This window comes from Rattus rattus, chromosome 4 (assembly GCF_011064425.1).
Source record: "Rattus rattus isolate New Zealand chromosome 4, Rrattus_CSIRO_v1, whole genome shotgun sequence".
Taxonomy (NCBI): Eukaryota; Metazoa; Chordata; class Mammalia; order Rodentia; family Muridae; genus Rattus; species Rattus rattus.
In genome coordinates this window covers 1,711,750-1,729,166 of record NC_046157.1, presented here as the reverse complement: position 1 = coordinate 1,729,166, position 17,417 = coordinate 1,711,750, and the positions used below count along the sequence as shown (strand labels likewise).

Below are 17,417 nucleotides of genomic sequence, written 5' to 3'. Positions count from 1 at the left end.
TTTAGTTCTGATCATATCTCCCCCTATAAAACTGAAGTGAGCATAAAGACAGAAAGTTCCTAACCATGATTTAAGCTGTTTTACATGCAAAACACAAGATAACACTGCTCATTGCTCCTGAATCGAAAGATGAAAAATGAGAAATTCATATAATTCTGATCTACATAATTTACCAGATTAAAAGAGGTTTGGTATTTTAAAAGCCTTAACGGCTTTGCCCTGTTTGCTTGGCTTTACTATGCTGTCTTCCAGTTAGAACATATATTTTTCAAAGCCTACTTTAAAAAGGGTTCAACCTTCCCTCTAGCCCACCACCCACCAGAGGTAGTGGAAAAGAAAGGTTATTAGGATACAGGGGAAGTGGACCTGTTTAGAAATAGTTCTTTGGGGCAATTCCAATCTTTGTTGTTCTCAGTCCAGTCCACTAGCAAACACCGAACACAGGTCAGCAGCTGCAGTCCGGCTCACTCAGCAGACACCCACACATGAATCAGCAAGGGCAGTTCAATCCAGAAGAAACCACAGGGTGGGTCAGTTGGCCGCAGTCCACGGAAGCGGGCAAGAAGCCACAGGAATCTCACCAGAAGTTCTTCAGAGAGTTTCTCTCTATGACGTCCCCACGAATGAAGCTCAGCAGTGCAATGTAAGGCAAACCTTGGATGCATGCGTCTCAGCAGGAAAGACTAGCCAGACAGAGCAAAACGACCAGTGCTTAAGCTTCCACTGCCTTGTGAGAGCGTATTTAAATTCTCTGTAAACATCATGTGTTCTTCCACATGTTTGCTATAGCAAAACATCCTTTGGCCTGTGTCTGCTTCAGCAAAGCATTTTTTCACCTGTCTGTCCAGGCAAAACGTCATTATGACCTAACTGAGTCTCCAGAAATTTCCACTTTACACACTAAACTTAGGGCAAAACCAAATCCAGAATTGAATTTTCTCACTTTAAAAGACAAATTAATGTCATGTTTTTGTCTCTAGAAGTAATGTCTCATCCAAAGTACATAGACATAAATGAAGTAGTAGAAGTTGTAATGGTAGGGTTGTCCGTTTTCATGGTCTATTATAAAAATCATGCTGGTGACTTTTTATGTCAACTTGATACAAGGTAGAGCCATCTGAGAAGAAAGAATCATAACAGAAAACACCTCCAAGTATTAGCCTGTAGTTAGATCAGCAGAGCATTTCTTCATTGACGATGACAAGGAGGGCCAGCCCACTGTGGATAATGCCTGGCTGGTGGTCCTAGCTGCCTACAGAAAGCAAGCTGAGCAAGCATGAGGAGCAGATATGTGGCCAGCACCCTGCATACCTGCAGCAGCTCCTGCCTCCAGGGTCCTGCGGAGGTCCTTCCTTGGCTCTTCCATGGACTTGTAAGCTGTGAGATAAACTCTCTCTTCTACAGGTTGTTTTTGTCATGGTGTTTTATCATAGTGATAGAAACTCCAACTGAGACACCAATAGTTTGTCAAAAGACAGCCATAGGCTCCTGCCTACAATTTATGACAGACTTTCTTTGGTCTTATAAAATCTTGGTTCCTTAGATCTAAATTCTAAGATTCTTTTTCATTGCATTATACATTCTTTTGGGTTTTTTGGAGAAAGAGATTAACTATGTAGACCAGACTAGACTCAGACTTACAGAGATCTGCTGCCTTGCCTCTCTGCCTCTCTGCCTCTCTGCCTCTCTGCTTCTCTTTCTCTCTTCCTCTCTGCCTCTCTGCCCCGCCTCCCTCTGCCTCTCTGCCTCTCTCTCTGCCTCCCTCTCTGCCCCTCTGCCCCTCTGCCCCTCTCCCTCTCTGCCCCTCTGCCTCTCTGCCTCTCTGCCTCTGCCTCTCTCCTCTCTCCGCCTCCCTCTGCCCCTCTCTGCCTCTCTGCCTCTCTGCCTCTCTGCCTCTCTGCCTCTCTGCCTCTCTGCCCCTCTGCCTCTCTGCCTCTCTGCCTCTCTGCCCCTCTGCCTCTCTGCCCCTCTGCCCCTCTGCCCCTCTCCCTCTCCCTTTCTCTGGAATTAAAGGTATGTGCCACCACAGACAGCATATTATTCATTCTTAATCTTCAGAACATTGATAAGTAAGAAAGGACAATTATTTAGTGCTAGTTTCTAGTTCATCCTACACGTTTAGGGGAGTGAATACCTCTTCTCTGTGCTATCTGTTTTGGGCCTAAGACTCCAACTGACATGGCATAGATCAACAGGGAAAAAAGCACACATTTTGATTTTTTTATGTGTGACCCAGACTCACAGAAATGAGGGCCCTGAATGTTGATGTCCCTAGCAGGAAGACCTGGAATCACTAAATACAGACCAGTAGCTGGGACTAGGAGGTTTTTCACAAGCTGAAGACTTATTACAAGAAAGCTTACTAAGAAGTACAGCATCTTAATATGCAAGAAGGAAAGGCCATGCTCAACAAAAAGCTAAGTCAGACAGTGCTGGCAAGAGAATGTAGGACGCCTAAGACACAGCTGCCTTAGGGTTAGCACTGACAACTACAGCCCTTGGGAGGAAGCTGGTTTCCCAGGGGCCAAACCCTTACCATCTCCAAAGCCCTGGCCCCAGCCACAGCCCCAGCCCCAGCCCCAGTCCAGACCTTGCCAAGTTTGACACTGGGAAAGGACACAGAACTAACTTTTTGTCCTTTTGTCCTTTCATCAAAACCTCTGAGACAGATTTGGATTAGTCTGGCTTCAAACAATATGAATATTAGAATCACCACAACAAAGGGAGACTTCAAAAAGCTGTCTGATCTGAATTTTTATATACTAAATTAGATAGAGAAATAATTTGTATAAACATAGGACACTAGAGGGCTTTTCCATAGGATACTGAGGGAAACTAGAAAGATGAAGTTTTTTTTTTTACTTTTATTGGATATTTTCTTTATTTACATTTCAAATATTATCTCCTTTCCTTGTTTCCCCTCTGGCAGCCCTATCCCATCTCCCCTCCCCCTGCTCCACCTCCACCCACTCCCTCCCTCCTCCCCACCTTGCCAGTCCCCTACACTGGGGCATCAAGCCTTCACAGGACCCAGGGCCTCTCTTCCCATTGATGCCAGACAAGGCCACATATGTGTCCATCTTAGAAGGGTAAACAAAATACTCACAGGAGGAAACACGAGACAAAATGTGGAGCAGAGACTGAAGGAAAGGCCATCCAGAGACTGCCCCACCTGGGGACCATCCCATATACAGTCATCAAACCCAGACACTACTGCAAATGCCTAGAAGTGCATGCTGACAGGAGCCTGATAGAGCGGTCTCCTGAGAGAGTCTGCCAGAGCCTGGCAAATACAGAGGCAGACGCTCACAGCCAACCACTGGACTGAGAAAGGGATCCCCAGTGAAGGAGTTAGAGAAAGGACTGGAGAGGTTTGCAACCCCATATGAAGATTAGTTTAATAAGGTTTGTTAACATATGTTTTTTCTCAGACTTATCCTCCTATTAATGAAGCTTCTTCTCTCCTGTAATGAGGACAGCTGCCACAGGGGAAAGGGACAAGGTCAAGATATTTCTCTAATGTCTTTGCTCAAAAGAATCCTTAAAAGTGGACATTCTTTGCAAGAATATTCTACTTCATATACTGCCAGGACACATTGAGTAAGATCCCTGCTATTATAATAATTTTTAAATATTGGTAGTAAATATTTTCCCATTTTTATTAAAAAAATTTTATACAATATATTTTATCACTTTTCCTCCTCCAACTCCTCCTGTATCTTTCTCATCTCCCTGCCCATCCAACTTCATGTTCTTTCTCTCAAAAACAAAGCAAAACAAAAGGCAAAATAAAAAATAAAAAGCAAAAAAAAAAACCCTACTAAGATTTTAAAAAATACCAAAACAAAACAAAAAAGAGCATACACACACATGCACGAACGCACACGCACATGCACATGCACACACACATACACACACATACACAAGCACACACACACATGCACACATACACACACACGCACACACACACACATGCACACATACACACACACACATGCACACACGCACGCATGCACGCATGCACGCATGCACGCACACATACCTGCTTCCAGCAGGTATCAATTACAAATACATTCTTGATTAAGAGGGGGGGTGACTTTGTGTCCACTTCCTCATCCCCATACTGAGATTTTGTCTGGGTTGAATGTGTGCAGATCCTTGCATGCTGTCACCACAATCCCTTCTGCGCATCAGCTCTGTTGTTCTGAAAGATGCTATTTCCTTGGAGTCGTCTTCCGTCTCTGTCTCATTAACTTCGTATCTTCGTGTGGGTAGGTCCCTGAACCTTGAAGGAAGGGGTTTGACAAAGATGTCCCACTTAAAGCTGAGTGTCCCAAGGGCTCCCACTCTCCACATAGTGTCCAGTTGTAGGTCTCTGTGCTAATTATTTTAAGAAAAATCTTCCATAATGATGGCCGAGAGGGGCACTGATCTATGGATCTATAGCGATGTCATTAGGAGTCATTTTATTGCTCTGTTCCTTTAGAAGATGAGTGGTGTTTGGTTTTCCCATAGGCCTATGAACTATCAAGTTTGGGGTTCTTGGACACATTAGCAGTTTCAGGTGTGGGTTCCATCTGATATAACAGGCCTTAAATCAAATCAAAAGTTGGTTGAGGAAAAGCATGATCAAAACATATTTCACACACACACACACACACACACACACACACACACACACACACACAAACCCTCTTTTCATTTTGAAAAAAAATGGCTGGTTACTCCCATAACATATGTGCCACTATTGCTTCAGTGTACCTTACAGATACATCACTATTGTAGTTCACAAGCATTGTAGCTGCATCCGACTAACAATACTTTTCTTCTCCAGTAGAGTGCAAAGTACCTTTGAGTACCATAAACACTAATCAGTCGTGGTAAAGCTTCTACTTGGGCAATACCTCAAATCTCCATGTTTGATGACATAAGTAAGTTGTGTCTGACAGCATTGCCATCAGTCTATGAGGAATAACCAACAGCCAATAATCTTGAAAATAGCCTACGATGCTTAGGGGACGGAATCCATGGGACCCCTTTGATAAGTGACACAAGATATAACCCACATCTGACATTAGAGATTTGATTTGATAGCGTGGATATCTACTTGGGACACTGTCTCCCCCATTATATGGTGACTCCCTATAAAATGTATATATATTTTGATTGTGTAAGTGTACCACATCTTCGTTATCCAATCATCACTTGATGAACATCTAGGCTGTTTGCAGTTAATGTGGATGAGCGAGCATCTTTGCAGTAGACTGTAGAGTCCGTTGAGTGTATGTCCATGAGTGGTGTAACTGGATATTAAGGTAGATTGAGTTTCAGCTTTTTCAAGAACCTGGACACTGACTTCCATAAAGACCAGAGCAGTTTGCACCACCACCAGCTCCCTTAGCCTGTGTCTTCACCGTAAAGTGCTGTCATTTGTTTATTGATCTTGGCCATTCTCATTGGGGTAACATGAAATCTAATAGTAGTTTTAATTTCCATTTCCCTAGTAGCCAAGGATGTTGAACTTTTTTTTAATTGTTTCTTAGCCATTTCTGTTTCATCTTTTGAGAACATCCACCCTGATCCTTCTAGCTTTTAGAATCTCTATTGAAAATTGATGGCCCTGCTATATTAATGGTACTATTATATTCATGGCAAGGTCTTTTCTCCTTGCAGCTTTTAATATACTTCATTTTGTACATTTAGTGTTTTGAATATTGTGTCTTTGAAATTTCTTTTATGATTCTATTGGTGTTCTATATGCCTCTTGTACTTTTATAGGCATCTCTTTCTCTAGGTTGGGCAAATTTTCTTCAATAATTATCCTATTAGTCATAGGTTTGTTCTACTCATAGTGTTCAGACTTTCTGGATGTTTTGTGCTTCATTTCTTTTTGTAGAATTAACTTTCTTGACTTGATGGTCTATTTCCCTGTGTTATCTTCAAAACCTGAGATTCTCTCTTCTATGTCTCAGTCTGTTGCTGGCGCTTACCTGTGACTTGAGATTCTCTCTTCCGTGTCTGTCAGTCTGTCAGTGAAATAAAAGTGAAATGAATGACTTTTCATTACTGACTGACTTGAGTTTTTCATTATTTGATTATTTCCTTTATCTGTTTTTGTTTTCACTGTCTTTATAAAGGTATTTATTCATCTTTGAACATATATTTAAAATATTTATTTTATGTATATAAGTATACTGTTGCTGTCCTCAAACACACCAGAAGAGGGCATCAGATCCCATTACAGATAATTGTGAACCACCATGTGGTTGTTGGGAATTGAACTCAGGACCTTTGGAAGAGCAGTCAGTGCTCCTAACCACTGAGCCATCTCTCCAGCCCTGAATACATTCTTTACTGTTTTCAAGACCTTGTCTTATGTCTCAGCTAAATTGCCTTTTCAGGACCTATTGCAATAGAATTGCTGACTTATGCAGGAAGAGTATTGTTTTTGTTGTTCATATTTGTTGTTTTCTTGGTGTATCTGGAGTTAAGATCTTTGAATTGTAAGATTATTTTGGTGTAGATATCTGTAGGTAGATAGTGTAACCTTTGTTGGTTAGGTATTCTTTGGTTGCTATTGCCCATTCTGGGTCCTATCCAAATGTGACAGCTGTGAGGTCCCTGGTAAAGAGTGAGAGTCACAAATGAATGATGAGACAAACCGTTGAAAGGAAGACCTAGAGGTTCCCTTATTTCTGTGTCTATCCCAAGAGGGTGAAGGTGGACAGGGAGCAGGAGCTCATATGGTCAGGTAGCAACAGATTTAAGAGTAATTCTAGAGCATCTGTAATAAAGGGTTGGGGGATGAAGAAAAGTCACCTGTCTGGGTCTCAGCTGTGGGTTCCAAATAGAGAGTTGTCCTGTGGGTTGGTGGAGAATCATAAAGAAGGGAGATGAAAGGATGATGAAAGATAGAAGGGATGGCTGAAAGGGGCAGGGCAGAAGAACCAGAGGTGTCTTGGACTCTGGGTATACCAAGATCTGTTTTCCCATTTTGCATTCAAGGCAGACATTAGCAATTGATTCTACTTATACTCTAACCTTGGGTTTCCTCAATTTTTTAATATAGTAACAATTAATTGGAGTTATTGTTCTTAGCAAAAGTCAATGTGACTGATAATAAAATTTGCTTGTGGAATATTTGGTAGCCACATAACACACCCATGTACTAGGAGCCTTTTGTCTGTATTGTTCTTTTGGATCAAGAGTTTGAATGGAAGTGGTGAATATGAAAGATATTAAAGAGTCTTAGAGTAGTGACTGTGGACAATAAAAAGAGTCTTTGATATATAGTTTATAGGCATAAATGCTTTTATATGAAAGAGTATTGTTAAAAGGAAGGCATTTCTCCTAGTGCAGTGGTTCTCAATCTATGGGTCTCAATCCCTGGAGATGTCAAACAACCCTGGCACAGGAGTCACATATCAAATATCCTGCATATCAGATATTTACATTATAATTCATAACTAGCAAAATTACAGTTGTAAAGTAGCAAAAGAAGTTTACTGTTGATGGTCATCAGAATATGAAGAACTATATTAACAGTTGCAGCATTAGGAAGATTGAGAACCACTGATCTAATGGGTTGTATTTCTGTGAGTGCAGTGCTTATGTTCACATGCATACAGCATTATTTCACACAGAGCTCATGTTCATCATACATTTGAAAAGTTATGTCAGATTGAATGATGTGAACAATAATAGAAACAAGAGTATATGTGGGTAAGCTAGTTTATGAAAACCTAGTAGATTAAGTTTGGGTAATAATGCAGTAGAGTTGCTAAGATGCTAAGGAGGGATGCAGAAAACATTTAGAAATGCTGACACCCTGTACCTCTCCTTCTGATAAGAGGTCAGCAGTGATGAAAGGTGGGAGTGGAGGTGCATGGGAATCATCCTCAGATACATCCTCAGAAAGCATTGATGCGTGAAAAAGTTCTCAATGGGGAAGAGTTAGAAAGAAGATAGTACTCCTCTGTAAATGTTCACAGAACACCAAGGCTGCAGGGAAGGAATATAATGAATCCTGGAAGCTAAAACACAAGACCTAAAGCTCACCGAGTTTCCTGAAGCAGTAAATGTGACCACAAAGAGAAATTTCATTCTGTAGTTTGAGATTATTTCTTTGGTTCTGATGCTATTACTTTCTTCGAACACAGAGCTTTGGGCTAAAGTATAAGATCTTAGTTTATGTTTGGTTTTGGTTTAGACAGCATCTCAGTACATAGCCCTGGCTGGCCAGAAAGTGAAACTCTATATGTAGACCAAGTTGAATTGGAGCTCACAGAGATACCCCTACCCCTGTCACCTAAATGCTGGCATTGAAGTTGGCAGAAGCACCACGCCCAGCTAAAATTCTGGTTGTAATTCTCTCTCTCTCTCACTCTCACACACACACACACACACACACGCACACACACACACACACACAGACACACACTCACACACATTGAAATTATATAATTTCAATGAGATCTGGAAAAATAGCAAGAGCTAAATAAAGTTCTCCTTGGTTAGGACAGTTCCAGTTTGACAGACTCCCTTGCAATAGCTAACTAATGGTAAAGATTTTTGCACCTAGGGTACCAGAATCTTCATTGTTACAGAGAAAAACAGTGAAATATTGAATTCTTTTCTTTTTCTACAGTGCCTCCAAAACCATTACATCTGCAGAATTCATCTTCATCCTTTAGACCCCAAGTCCCCAGGCATAAAGCTTTACCTAGCACAAAGCCAAGGATGGAGGAGTCTAATCCAGCCCCTACTTCGTGTGCCTCAAAAGGGAAACATAGTAAGGTGTCGGATCTCATCAGTCACTTTGAAGGAGGCAGGTAAGAGTTAATGTGTATGGGAGAAGGCGGGAGAAGGAGGGTTTTTGAAAGTCATAGTTTCCTACAGTTACATTTTAAAGCTAAATTACTTGGTCTTGCCCTAGTATGCATTAACATTTGCTGTGTGTGGATAGTCTGAGTCTCATCTTCCCTATGTGTATGGGTGTGTCAGTCTGGGTTACTGCTGTCGTCATGCCGCTGCTATTCAGGACATTAGGCTTGGCAAGAAGGCCACATGCCAGCTCTGTCTCCATTTTCCTCACTCTCTGAGGACCTGACTGCTGTGGATTCTCACCTCCTGTGCCTCTCTAGCATCTCTGACCCTTTTCATGCAATGAGAGGCCACTGTAACAGTTCAGTCTGTTTCTCTCTTCCTGATATTACCTCATGGTAAGTTACAAAGAGATACTGTTACTACAAAACTCATAAGTTACTTTTTTTACTTATGTTATCTAAATTGTTTTATCTTAGAATGTCACTAGAAATCTATACAAAATGTATATAATTTTACTTAACTACACATAAAGCCAAACATTTTCACTCATTCCAATGTAATATTAACAGACAATTTCCCATTACATAAATGTTTTTAAGAATTATTCCTTTTACTGTTTTATATCTATGGGTGTTTTATGTGTGTCACTACAAACTTTTAAATTTTATTCTTATATACGTAATGACACCTTAGCTCCGGAATATTTCAGGGATGTCTTGGGAAGCATGAGCAAGCACAAAACTACAATGTCCTCATTCAAAATTCAAAATGTAAGGATAAACCAGCCGGGGGTGAGGGGGGAGGACACAAGCATATAATCACAATACTGAAATACTGAAACAGGGGTTCAAGAGTTTGAGGTGAGCCTGAGCCGGATTGTAAGACTCCTTAAAAACAAAACAAGAAACTAAAATGTAATATACGGACAAAATATTATACTTACTATAATACAGTTGCAAATTTTGGAGAAACTTGTTTAAAAGCAGTATTTCGTTCCTGAGCACCTATGTGATCTTCTGTAAATCCTCAAAGGCCTCTGAAGGGAATTCGTAATGCCTTTTGGGGCTGAGATTATAGCAATATTTAAAGCAATGACTAAATTTCATTCAGGTTTTTTCTTCTCAGAGTTGATTGATTCAAAAACAGAAAAGAGACCCTTCCAGTTTACAGATTCTAAAGCCATTGCCCTGAGAGCATAGGAGGGGGAGCCTGAACCTGCTCTCACTGTTGCCATGTCAGGGCCTTCCTGGGAAGGTCTCAAAGGAGTCCATAGTCCAAAGGCCGAGGTCTCCAACCCTGATTAGTTTTGTGGCCCAAGTGCAAATTGTTTACTCTCCAGGTGAAATGTGTACGGTTTTGTGCTTAATGTGAGGAAGGATGTGCTATAATTCCTGGTTCTTCTTTGGACAAGGGTTTGCAAGGATTCTGCTTGTAGTGGAATCCATTGTAAGAGCAACAATATTGGTCTGCTGTCATCCAGGCAGTACCAGGGTTGTGGTGTTCAAATCCACTCAGAAAGATCAAAGACTTAGACTCAATCAAACTTAGATTAAATGAAGTTCTTTTTACTGCTTGCAGAACAATGGCAACCTTAGATTCAAACAGCATGTCCTATGGAAAAGGGGGTGTGTGTGGTTAAGGTGGGTTTTTTTGTTTTGTTTTGTTTTTTTCTTTTTTTTTTTTTTTTCCGGGGTTGGGGACTGAACCCAGGGCCTTGTGTTTGCTAGGCAAGTGCCTACCACTGGGCTAAATCAAAGGTGTGTATTCCAACTATCCCTGGAATCCACAGTTGGGCGGGAAAATTGCTCTACTTCCCTCATTGTTTCTTATCTTCCCTCGGTAAAGTAATAAAAAAACCACTCCATCCTTTCCCACAGTGATAAGCAGGTTTTGTAGAAGCAAGGGCAGCTGTTAAAACCTCACAGCTCATTGTCCTGTTCTTATCGCACCTGCTAGCCACTGTGATCTCCCAGGTGTTCCAGAGCAATAGGTCAGTGACCCTTACGGGGTGCCTGGCTACATATTATTTTTTAGTCATCATGGGGACCTGTGTAAATTATTAGCCGTGTCTGAACACTCTAATGCCTGGGATAGAACAGCTCATTTCTGAGCTGGCAGACGGAGTGCTATCAGGTTAGGATCAGGTTACTCTGTTGCTACTGTTTCTTTCTGTCTCTTTCCCATCCTTCACTTCACAATAGCAGTAACAGGAGGGATGGGGCAGCATGGGGCAGGATGAAGGAAGGTGTTTCAGTATTTCCTAAAGTGTCTTGCCTTAGCCCACTTCTCTCCTTGTCACCCAGAGTTCTGCCTGTGCTGGAGAAGGTAATCACTGTTGGATTTTGTCCCCTCTTTTTTCAGTTTATTTACCTGTTCCTTGTTCTATCTAAATGGGACAAAGATGGTGATGAAATTTAGAAGTGGACTTTGTGGCTTGAAGGCTGTAATGACATCTAGTGCCCTCTTCTGGTGTGTCTGAAGACAGCTACATTGTACTAATATAAATAAAAATTAATAATTTAAAAAAAAAACCACAACAACAGTGTAAAAAGACTTAGTAATTTCTAGGCACTTAGTGCAGACTTAATAAATGTTGTCTGATGTTTGATTGCCACAGGATCGTCACAATAATCAGTGGTCCATTGTACATCTGTTGAGCTCTTCACACATATCCAGTTAAGTTTTAGGAGTAAAAGACACTATCTTATAGAATCCTAGTCTGTTTTAATTTCCTCTTATTTACATCATAGAAATTTTCAGACTATAGCTTTGAGTTTTATATTCTCTCCCTCAACCTGAAATAATTGGTTAAACTAATATACAAATATTTCCATAGGAACATAATTATGTACTGGGAGTGAGGTTCTATTGTCCTGTTAGTACTATCAAGACTACATAGAATATCAACAGTAAACACCCAGAAGTGTGGACAATCCTGAGACCACAGGCTCAAGAGGAAAATGCATAGTGCCTCTGGACACAGGAATATGGGAGCAGTCAGCTGCAGGAGCCCTCGGTCCAGGTCTGCGCCTAGAACTGAACTAAACAAGTCAAACAGCTCCCTGCACCCAAATCTCGTGGAGGTTGTGGGGAGCTAGACCCTCAGAGGTATGGAAACTCAACAGAAATCAGAAGAGATGACCCTCTGCACACATTCCCGACTCAAGAGGCAAATACCTAGTGCCATCTGTGGCCCCTGCACACACGAACTTAGGAGCGGTAGGGGACAGGACCATTCCGGTTGCTGCCCTCCCCGAGAACTGAAAGTCGGCTACCAGGAGCTACTATACACCTGAGAGCAGAACCCTCTGTTCCCAGAACCAGCTGAAAGAAAACAGGAAAACAGTTCTACAGGAGTGCTGATACACAGGCCTACAGGACGGTCAAGCCACCATCAGAAACAGCAAGGCAAGATAACACCAGACACAATCTGATGGCAAGAAGCAAGCTCAGGAACCTAAGCAACAGAAACCAAGACTACCTGGCATCTTCAGAGCCCAGTTCTCCCACCAAAGCAAACACTGGGTATCCAAGCACACCGGAAAAGCGAGATTTAAATTTAAACTCATATTTTATCATGATGATGGAGGACTTTAAGAAGGTAATAAATAACTCCCTTTAGGAAATACAGAACAACACAAGTAAACAAGGAGAAGCCCTTAAAGAGGAAACACAAAAATCCCTTTAAAAAAAATTACAGAAAAACACAACCAACCAGGAGAAGGAATTGAACAAAACCATCCAGGAGTTAAAAAATGGAAATAGAAACAATGAAGAAAGCACAAAGGGAGACAACACTGGAGATAGAAAACCTACGAAAGAGGTCAGGAGCCGTAGATACAAGCATCACCAACAGAATACAGATAGAGAAGAGAGAATCTCAGGAACAAAAGATACCATAGAAAATATCTACACAACCATCAAAAATAATATAAAATGCAAAAACCTCCTAGCCCAAAACGTACAGGAAATCCAGGACACAATGAGAAGATCAAACCTAAGGATAATAGGTACAGAAGAGAGTGAAGACTCCTAACTTAAAAGGCCAGTAAATATATTCAACAAAATTATAGAAAAAAACTTCCCTAACCTAAAGGATGAGATGCCCATAAACATTCAAGAAGCCTACAGAACTCCAAATAGATTGGACCAGAAAAGAAATTCCTCCTGTCACGTAGTAGTCAAAACACCAAATGCACAAAACAAAGAAAGAATATTAAAAGCAGTAAGGGAAAAAGGTCAAGTAACACATAAAGGCAGACTTATCAGAATAATACCAGACTTCTCAACAGAAACTATGAAAGCCAGAAGACCCTGGACAGATGTCATACAGACCCTAAGAGAACACAAATGCCAGCCCAGGCTACTATATCCAGCAAAACTCTCAATTAACATGGATGGAGAAACCAAAATATTCCATGATAAACCCAAATTTACACAATATCTTTCTACAAACCCAGCCCTTCAAAGGATAATAGATGGAAAACTCCAACACAAGGAGGGAAACTACACCCTAGAAAAAGCAAAAAGGTAATCTCCTTGTAACAAAACCAAAAGAAGAGAAACACACAAACATAATCCCACCTCTAAACACGAAAATAATAGGAAGCAACAATCACTATTCCTTAATATCTCTCAACATCAATTGACTCAATTCCCCAATGAAAAGACATAGACTAACAGACTGGATACATAAAGAGGACCCAGCATTTTGCTGCATACAGGAAACACACCTCAGAGACAAAGAAAGACACTACCTCAGAGTAAAAGGCTGGAAAACAACTTTCCAAGCAAATGGTCCACAGAAACAAGCTGGAGTAGATAATATGATAGCCATTCTAATATTGAATAAAATTGACTTTCAACTAAAAGTCATCAAAAAAGATAAGGAAGGACACTTCATATTCATCAAAGGAAAAATCTACCAAGATGAACTCTCAATCCTAAATATCTATGCTCCAAATGCAAGGGCACCTACATTCATAAAAGAAATGTTACTAAAGCTCAAAGCACACATTGCACCTCACATGATAACAGTAGGAGATTTCAACACCCCACTCTCATCACTGGACAGATCATGGAAACAGAGAGTAACAGAGACATGGAGAAACTAACAGAAGTTATGAACCAACTGGACTTAACAGATATTTATAGAACATTCCACACTAAAACAAAAGGATATACCTTCTTCTCAGCACTTCATGGTACCTGTTCCAAAACTGAGTATATAATCGGTCACATAACAGACCTCAACAGATAGAGGAAGGTAGAAATAGTCCCATGCATCCTATCAGACCACCACGAACTAAGGCTGGTCTTCAATAACAACAATAAGGAAAGAATGCCCACATATGCATATACATGGAAGTTGAACAGTGCTCTACTCAATGATAACCTAGTCAAGGAAGAAATAGAGAGAGAAAAATTAAAGACTTCTTAAGAATTTAATGAAAATGAAGGTACAACATACCCAAACTTACGGGACACAATGAAAGCTGTGCTAGAAGGAAAACTCATATCATAGTTCTGAGTGCCAAAAAAAAAAAAAAAAAAAAAAAAAACAGAAGAGAGCATACATCAGCAGCTTGACAGCATACCTAAAAGTTCTAGAACAAAATGAAGCAAATACACTGAAGAGAAGTAAGAGAAGTAGAAGGCAGGAAATAATCAAACTCAAATAGAAACAAAAAGGACTATACAAATAATCAACAAAACCAAGAGCTGGTTCTTTGAGAATATCAACAATAGATAAACCCTTAACTAAGCTAATCAGAGGGCAAAGAGAGTGTTTCCAAATTAACAAAATGAGAAATGAAAAGGAAGACATAACAACAGAATCTGAGGAAATTAAAAAAAATCATCATATCCTACTACAAAAGTCTATATTCAACAAAACTGGAAAATCTGGAGGAAATGGACAATTTTCTAGACAAATGCCAGGAATCAAATTAAATCAGGAACAGATAAACCCACCTAAACAACCCCATAACTCCTAAAGAAATAGAAGTAGTTATTAAAAGTCTCCCAACCAAAAAGAGCCTAGGACCATCAGATGGGTTTAGTGCAGAATTCTATCCTTCTATGAAGCCACAATTACTCTTATACCTAAACCATACAAAGACCCAACAAAGAAAGAGAACTTCCGACCTATTTCCCTTATGAACATTGACACAAAAATACTCAATAAAATTCTGGCAAACTCAATCCAAGAACATATCAAAACAGTCATCCATCATGATCAAGTAGGCTTCATCCAAGGGATGCAGGGATGGTTCAATATATGGAAATCCATCAACATAATCCACTATATAAACAAACGCAAAGAAAAAAATCACATGATCATTTCATTAGGTGCTGAGAAAGCATTTGACAAAATTCAACACCCCTTCATGATAAAAGTCCTGGAAATAACAGGCCTTCAAGGCCCATACCTAAACATAGTAAAAACAATATACAGCAAACCAGTAACTAACATCAAACTAAATGGACAGAAACTTGAAGCCGTCCCACTAAAATCAGGGACTAGATAAAGCTGCCCACTCTCTCCCTACTTATTCAATATAGTTCTTGAAGTCCTAGCCAGAGCAATCGGACAACAAAAGGAGGTCAAAAGGATACAAATTGGAAAGGAAGAAGTCAAAATATCACTATTTGCAGATGATATGATAGTATACTTAAGTTACCCCATAAGTTCTACCAGAGAACTACTAAGCTTGATAAACAACTTCAGCAGAATGTCTGGGTATAAAATTAACTCAAACAAATCAGTAGCCTTCCACTACTCAAAGGATAAACAGGCTGAGAAAGAAATTAGGGAAACAACACCCTTCATAATAGTCCCAAATAATATAAAATACTCAGGTATGACTTTAAAAACCAAGCAAGTGAAAGATCTGTATGACAAGAACTTCAAGTCTCTGAAGAAAGAAATTGAAGAAGACCTCAGAAGATGGAAAGACCTCCCATGCTCGTGGACTGGCAGGATTAGTATAGTAAACATAGCCATTTTACCAAAAGCAATCTACAGATTCAATTCAATCCCCATCAAATTTTCAATTCAATTCTTCATAGAGTTAGAAGGAACAATTTGCAAATTCATTTGGAATAACAAAAAACCCAGGATAGCTCAAACTATTCTCAACAATAAAAGAACTTCTGGGGTAATCACCATCCCTGACCTCAAACACTATTACAGAACAATAGTGATAAAAATTTTATGGTATTGGTACAGAGACAGGCAGATAGATCAGTGGAATAGAATTGAAGACCCAGAAATGAACCCACACACCTATGGTCACTTGATCTTTGGCAAAGGAGCTAAAACCATCCAATGGAAATTAAGATAGCATTTTCAACAAATGGTGCTGGTTCAACTGGAGGTCAGCATGTAGAAGAATGCAAATCAATCTATTCTTATCATCCTGTACAAAGCTCAAGTCCAAGTGATTCAAGGACCTCCACATCAAACCAGGTATACTCAAACTAATAAAAGAAAAAGTGGGGAAGAATCTTGAACACATGGGCACTGGGGAAAATTTCCTGAACAGAACACCATTGGCTTATGCTCTAAGATCAAGAATAGACAAATGCGGGCTGGAGAGATGGCTCAGCAGTTAAGAGCACCCGACTGCTCTTCCAGAGGTCCTGAGTTCAATTCCCAGTAACCACATGGTGGCTCACAACCATCTGTAAAGAGATCTGATGCCCTCTTCTGGTGTGTCTGAAGACAGCTACAGTGTACTTACATATAATAAATGAATAAATTTAAAAAAAAAAAAAAGAATGGACAAATGCTACCTCATATCATTGCAAAGCAAAGGCAAAGGACAGTGTAATTGGGACAAAATGGCAACCAACAGATTAGGAAAAGATCTTTACCAATTCTATATCCGATAGATGGCTAATATCCAAAATATGCAAAGAACTCAAGAAGTTAGACTCCTGAGAGCCAAATACCCTATTAAAAAATGGGGTTCAGAGCTAAACAAATAATTCACAGCTGAAGAATATCAAATGGCTGAGAAGCACCAAAAGAAATGTTCAACATCCTTAATCATCAGGGAAATGCAAATCAAAAGAACCCTGAGATTCCACCCCACACCAGTCAGAATGGCTAAGATAAAATACTCAGGCGACAGCAGATGTTGGTGAGGATGTGGAGAAAGAGGAACACTCCTCCATTGTTGGTGGGATTGCAGACTGGTACAATTTCTTTGAGAATCAGTCTGGAGGTTCCTCAGAAAATTGGACATTGCCCTACCTGAGGACCCAGCTATACCAATCCTGGGCGTATACCCAAAAGATGCTCCAACATATAACAAAGACACATACTCTGCTATGTTCATAGCAGCCTTATTTATAATAGCCTTAAGCTGGAAAGAACCCAGATGCCCTTCAACAGAGGAATGGATTCAAAAATGTGATACATCTACATAATGGATTGCTACTCAGCTTTCAAAAATAATGACTTCATGAAATTCATAGGCAAATGGATGGAACTAGAAAATATCATCCTGAGTGAGATAACCCAATCACAGAAAAACACACATGGTATGCACTCATTGATAAATGGATATTGGCCCCAAAGCTGG

General features: G+C 40.2%; 1 protein-coding gene across 1 annotated transcript in view; it reads left to right on the top strand.

Annotated features, from left to right (window-relative positions):
- The window catches only part of Fgd4 (FYVE, RhoGEF and PH domain containing 4), a 134,737-nt gene that overhangs the window by 69,391 nt on the left and 47,929 nt on the right, over positions 1-17,417 (top strand). Inside the window, exon 3 of the mRNA XM_032899826.1 lies at positions 8,648-8,831. Within this exon, the coding sequence (XP_032755717.1) occupies positions 8,648-8,831 (184 nt within the window). The remainder of the gene's footprint in view (positions 1-8,647; positions 8,832-17,417) is intronic.